The sequence below is a fragment of the Diadema antillarum genome, unplaced genomic scaffold, assembly GCF_040938485.1.
Source record: "Diadema antillarum isolate AM-2024a unplaced genomic scaffold, OU_Dant_1.0 seq00000097_RagTag, whole genome shotgun sequence".
NCBI classification, from domain to species: Eukaryota; Metazoa; Echinodermata; class Echinoidea; order Diadematoida; family Diadematidae; genus Diadema; species Diadema antillarum.
In genome coordinates this window covers 2,237,347-2,243,812 of record NW_027271186.1, presented here as the reverse complement: position 1 = coordinate 2,243,812, position 6,466 = coordinate 2,237,347, and the positions used below count along the sequence as shown (strand labels likewise).

At 41.8% G+C, this 6,466-nt stretch overlaps 1 protein-coding gene across 1 annotated transcript; it reads right to left on the bottom strand.

Annotated features, from left to right (window-relative positions):
* Nucleotides 1–340: 340 nt before the first annotated feature.
* On the bottom strand, nt 341–1,795 carry LOC139726744 (uncharacterized). Its single transcript, XM_071637737.1, has one exon. The coding sequence runs from the start codon at nt 1,793–1,795 to the stop codon at nt 341–343; it is 1,455 nt and encodes a 484-aa protein (XP_071493838.1).
* Between the last annotated feature and the right edge of the window lie 4,671 nt (nt 1,796–6,466).

Below are 6,466 nucleotides of genomic sequence, written 5' to 3'. Positions count from 1 at the left end.
AGACAAAGAGCAGCGGCAATCTTCAGATTAATTAATGTAAGGCAGAAAAGTGCATGGATTTGCCATTCCTGTATAGTGTTCTACATCATTTTGGAAGACGGATACTCATGTTGACTTACATCCTTGAGGTATTCATCCGTTACGTACATGAGATGCAAGTGAGATGAATACTGAGGGATCAGTGGTTTCAGACAGATTCGCCTGGACATTCTGGCAAGACATCCTTTCTACCGCGACGGTATTTAACAATATTGGTTTGCTGCCAGTGGAGCAGGTGAAAGATGATAGTTAAGGTAGCTCGAGACGCTCTACGGAGGACACTCCCAAACATCAATTGTGGTCAAGGGAAACCCATACCTGCCATCATGCCAACATCTAGGGCCTTTCCCTTGGCTTTCCGCACCACCGTCGGTGGCTCGTAGAACAGGTGGAGGATGAGACCTAGAATCATGAGAACGTTCTTGGTGAGGAATACGGAGGCCGACACACCGTGGACCAGCCACAGATGAAGGCGGATCGCCAGGTAAGGGATGTCCATCGTGGAGACAAGGATCTGGTTCTTGAAGAGGATCACGTTAAAGATCGAGCTCTTAGAGTGACGCATCGCCTCAAGAAACACGTGGTCTTTCTTTTTCTCCTGGTGGTGATTGACATCGTTGTCACCCTCTATTCGCAAGAAACTCGCGCTCTTGTCCTGTCGTTCCTTAACACTGCGAGGTCTCTTGTCCAGGGTTGGAGCGTCCACCTTACAATTCTGGTTGTAATTCTGGTTGTAATTCCAGTATGTGAAGTTCAAACTCTGACTCAGTTTCGATTGCGCGATCGGTTTGCCGGACGAAGCCCCATCCCCGCATAAATTGTCGTAACTGCGGCATCGCTGGTCGCGGTTTTTGCAGCTCTTGCTAAGCTCGCTGACAAACATATCATTTCTGAGCTGAATCACTTTCCGCTCGAATTGAGGGTAATCCAACGATTTGGCAGGTCTTAGATTAGAATTACCCATTTCCGTCCCGGGATATCTTAATTTGATGTCAAGCTTTTTGATTTCTTCTTTCCTCCTTTCGTTCCTGTCCTGTCGAGTCAGCTTTCTCTTTGTGATCGGAGATGTGTGTTCCTTCTCGGCCGCCATCACTCTTAGAGAGAGCAGGGGAACCAGTGGCAAGATAAACCAAATATTGCCGAACACCATGATGGTATTACGGAGGATAGATGGGTACTCCTGGCTTTTACCCTTTATATGAAGCATAGACAGAATGTCACACCCATCTAGAAGAGAGACACCAATAGCTCCTCCGAGGTGCCGCATTCGTACCTTGTATTTCGTGTTGTCGACGTCGGTGTCGTGGCTATGCAGAAGAAGAACGAACACGATGCTCGTTAGAGACATGCCAATTCGCAGCATTTGCGGCGTAAAGATCCAGTGTACTTCACTGGGTTTGTGCACCGTGTTGTAGATTCGAACGACCTTGGCTATCTGCAGCGGAGCAAACACTAGCCAAGACGCGTACGCAAACAGGGGTTCTCTCCAGATGTTGCCGCTAGGTTGCTGGGGCAACTGCGCCGATGGCCTCACGCCGAGATGCGGAAGTGCAATGCAGGCAAGCCAGAAAACGACGACCACCGCGTCGACCACCACCCAGACGTATCCACGAGCGAAGCCAAGCCCATCGCCATGGTGGATGAGGAAGAGATCGAGAAAAGCGCCCTGACAGCACAGAACTGCGATGCACGTGATGTCGACCAGGAGTTTCCCTATTAAGCGATGTCGTCTTGATTTAGGCGTTGCGACCGCCATCACCTTCTTGGCTGTCGAAAAAAAGAAAATATTTGCACTGAGTGAAGCTGCTTTGATCAACAATAGATGCTAATTTTGTAGAGCCCTGGGAAATTCTGAGTTAGGCACCAGAACTCCCTTGATCATGAATTCACATCAAACTCTGCGGCGTGGATTAGCTTGTCTGTAGTTAAATCGTGTTATTATGACTGACAAGTTTGTATGCGTAATGCGATTCCAAGTATGAAATGCAAATATTCCAGGGAAGTCAAATCCGACTAACTAATCGGCAGAAGCCAAGCATAATCCCTCTCAATGTATAGACAAATCCAAAGCACGTTGTCAATCGTTACATCTTTAATACTAGTGTGATGTCAAAATGAGCATCTGCCCGGCGGCGATTAGGCGTTAAACACCGAATGACGCTCTGCTAGAAGTTACTCAGCCAGCGTTGCCCGAACGATCTTCAGCGCACTCCCCCTCTCCCTCCAGATCGAAATGCACATAATGTATGTGTACGCAGTAGACAGAGCCGAGTACAGAGAAACTATTGCCGGTTGATTGACTGAAAGTTTTCAAGGCAGATCAGAATGAGTGATTTTGAAGAAACGATAACAGCTCCCGAGGTTCCCGAAAGAGCGAATACAAGGACAATACGGGGGATCACGACACGTTTACACCCCTCATCGGCAAGAGTGAACTCAAAGCAGGGGGCCCGCAAAACGTACTTGGTGCGTCTTTTCGTAATGTCAAACTAGCCTTAACAAATCCACCAATGAGCTGTCAGCATTTACGCAAGAGCTTAATCCAGTTTCTCCAGCTTCTGAACCTAGATTCTCAGTGAATACCGTTCGATGGTTTAGATTATAGCGGGTTCAGTGGCGCCCAATAACTAATCCTTTACTTGTTCGTGTTCATCAGGGAAAATGACCCCGATAAACTCGCGCAGTTAATGCCCACGCTCTCTCGCTCGCTCTTTTGGCATATCACAGGTTTACACTGTTGACATACCTATTAGCGTAAACATTTTATTATCTTTAAAACTTTGCAAGAGCCGGTGTATGGGTAGAGAAGAGAGCCGCAAGTTTCAGTAAAGAACAATTTATATGTCTCGATATTGAAAACAAAAAACAAAAACAAATTATAACAATAAAAAAATCTCCGATGGAGTATGAATATGAGATTGAACGAGCTTATCTAGTAATGGTATTTGGATGCCAAAGCTACAGCTGAACTTTTAGGTTTGATCATGTTAAAGGGATCGTATAGTTTTGGTTGAGACCTAATTTCAGGTTTCTAACATTATTTGGTGAGATAATGAGAAACCTCTTATGAAATATGAAAGAGCATGTAATTCTATGAGGAATTCAATGTTTATTTCATGAAAATTGGTTTTGAAATGGCTGAGATATCCAAAAAAGAGCGATTCTAATAAAGTGCGGGACCCACACTTTATTACGATCGCTTTGTTTCACTTTTTTTTTATGCATGTTTCAGCTATTCCAAACCCGATTTTCATCAAAGAAACTTTAAATTCCTCTTAAAATGGTATGCTCTGTACTATATCATAAGTGTTTTCTTGGTATCTCACAAAAAGTTAAAAGCCTAATTCTCATCTCCACCAATACTGTACCATCCCTTTAACCAGGAAATAAAAAAGAGGAGATGACATTGTATAGTCATGAACAAGGTGAAAAACTGTTACTGTTCCGTTAGCTGAATTCCCGCGCGCGGAAGAGCATGTTAAAGTTCATCCTAGTATGTAAGAAAATAGCAAATATTGCTTCTCTGTTACACAGATTTGCTTGACTTGCAATTTCATGGTACTTGACAATGCTGCTTGAACAGTCACAAAAACTTGAAGAAATAATCTAGCACGTTCAATCATTAATATCCAGGAATGTGTCTTGCAGTTTGAGGACAGCGAAATGAATGGATACTCAGATTGAAGAAATACGTCAAAATTGAACAAGTTTGCTCCATTCATTTCTACATTCACTCATATCAGAGACCAACCATTATGGATGGTAGTAATCGAAGCAAAATAAGGAAGAACCGTTATAGTTGTTGAGTCTTGTACTCGCAAACAAGAAATATTGTTTGCCCATTTCCTGTTTACATTGTTTATTTGTGAAGACATGACAAAAAATGATAAATTCCTCACCATGGATCGCGTTTTGGTGGAAAATGGGTGGGTGTCGGCTTTTTCTAAATCAATGTGCATTGACTGACGTTCTAACCCGTTAATTATGAAAGGGAGAGCTGAGACAAAAAGTTGTTTACGGCTTTCCCGCTGCAGTCATGGCAGTAGGAGTCATGCATGGCAAAGAAAAAAAACCCCGCTAAAAATAAGAAAAAAAATAATGAATACAATTCTAACTTAGAAGATGTTGTCTCTTTAAGCGGAACACATTCATCATGTTGATTAAACTTTTCTTCCGCTTCAGTAACAACCGGAGCACTTGAATTACGATTGTTGATTGTCCACATTGTTGGAAAAACAACTTTTTGTTTTGTTACTCGAAACTTATCAACTATTCGAAAAGCCAGTCAGATTGCAAGGGTTTAGGGATAGAAAAGTTTGTTATTATTAAAAACTTTTTTTTGAGGGGGGAGGGATTTGTCTGGCATTGTACTTTTATTCTGGAAGCGTAAAATGTCAATAAAGAATAGATATCTGTAACTTGAAATTGATGGTCAGAATTTTCCAAGCTTATTTATGTAAGAAATGATGAATCATTGCGTATGTGTATTAGCTGTCTTGATTTGCTTTTCTTGGTATAGCATGTATGACTTGTATGTCTTAAGATAATATCGTTAGACCATAGATACCAGAAAATGAATTGCAGCTCTTCGAGGTTGCTAAGCTTTGGTTTGTTTTTTCCCCCTAAGAAATACATGGCAAATGGAAATCATCTCTAACACTTTTTTTCGCTTCTGATGGTTAAAACAATTGTTTAATTTTGTTGCCAGACGCGATGTAGATACTTTTCAATTACAGGTATACGATTTTATTCAAATCAGTTGTATAATATTATTGAATACAAACTGCACTTTAATGAGGAGTTTTCAGCCCCAATCATGCCAATAACCACCACCACACTGGAATCTATATGGGCCCAGAATCATTTGATGTCCGATGACACGCGTGATAATTGTATGGGACTGAGCAGGGAATACTATAGTCTCAATGGAGTGGAGATAGTGCTCATACACTTTATGTGCTGTCTTGGGACATTCCCGGTGACTGGAATAAAGGCTGTGAAAGATGTTCTATATACATAAAGAGTATAATAAGACCATGCGTGTCAAAGCCGATCTCTCCACCTAAAAAAGAGAAAACAATAAGAAAGAATATCATCATCTTTAAAATAAAAAAAGAAGAAAAAACGACAAGGCAAACAAACACTACAAATAATCACCTAAGTTTCTAAACTTGGAATTTTCTGGTGCTGGTCGTTTTACACTCCCTTTCGCGACCTAAAAGAGATACAAGAGAACTTGAAGGTGCACTATACCAACGCAGAATTTCTAGATTAGTGTCTCCACTGAATAGGCTTTGCATATAAATCGTTTCAAACCACAACAAGATCGGATCGCATTGCATCGATGTCTATTTTCATTCCTAACTTTCTTTTTGTCAATTTCCAGGACACTTTTTTTTGCCAACGAAGCAAGCTTTATTAACAAGTTCCTCGCACCTCTGCGTTGGATGTGTCTGATAGCAGCGCACTTCCACGAGGTCGCTCAAAGGAACAAAAGACATTGAAGACGGGGCAGGAAGGGAAAGGTGAAGGGGAGGGATGAGGGGAAACAGGAGGTGAAGATGAGGCGGGGGTGGGGGAATGACGGGATTGTGTGCAGGGAAATGAAGTGTTTGAGTGTGTGAATCTCCCCGGGAAAGGGAGAATGACACCTTAACCCCTTTAATCCAAGATGCGAAAGGCGCCCATGAATTTAAAGCATGGTGTGCATAGTGCATTGTCCAACCCAGAAACCTGCACACACAACAATAACAACAACAAAGCAACATATCACAATACATGACATAGAAGAACGGGAACAAAAGTATGAACGGGTGCAATGGATCGTATCAAGTAAGGTATGTAGATATACTTCATCAATGTTCTCCAGCGAATGATAATAAACCTTTCCCTTTATCGTTTGTTTACGGAATGTACATTGTCACAACTTGTGTATGTTTATCACTATCTGCAAAAGTAGAATGCATCGTAATGATAATGTGGGTGAGACAAGTTAAAACTTTAGAGGAAAGTGTATATAAGGCTTTACGCTCAAATTTTTAAATATTGATGGGGAAAACTAAGTCAGGTTTGTCCGAAATTAATTGGCCAGGGCAGTTAGCAGGGCGAATCCGTTCCATTTTGTTTGTTTGTTGTTGTTTGTTTGTTTGTTTGTTTGTTTGGGGGTTTTTCAGACAGTGTTATTGGTACGAAATGATCTCGATCGAGACAGAAATGCTATGTCTATTTAGAGATGGTCTATTTTGCACCCAGTACATAATATGAAGCACAGTTAGTCCCGTATTAATTATGTGAGGTGATGGCTGCGATCACGTATGACTCAAATTCAGCAGGTGTGAAGTGCCACTGATGAAAGGTTCTTAACGCGGAATCGTTCTACACGGAGGAAGGAACCGTGTAGCAACGTAAGGATTATCTACCACGGTAA

Coding starts and splice junctions, on each gene's coding strand:
- LOC139726744 (XM_071637737.1), bottom strand. CDS start 1,795: ATGGCGGTCGCAACGCCTAAATCAAGACGACATCGCTTAATAGGGAAA.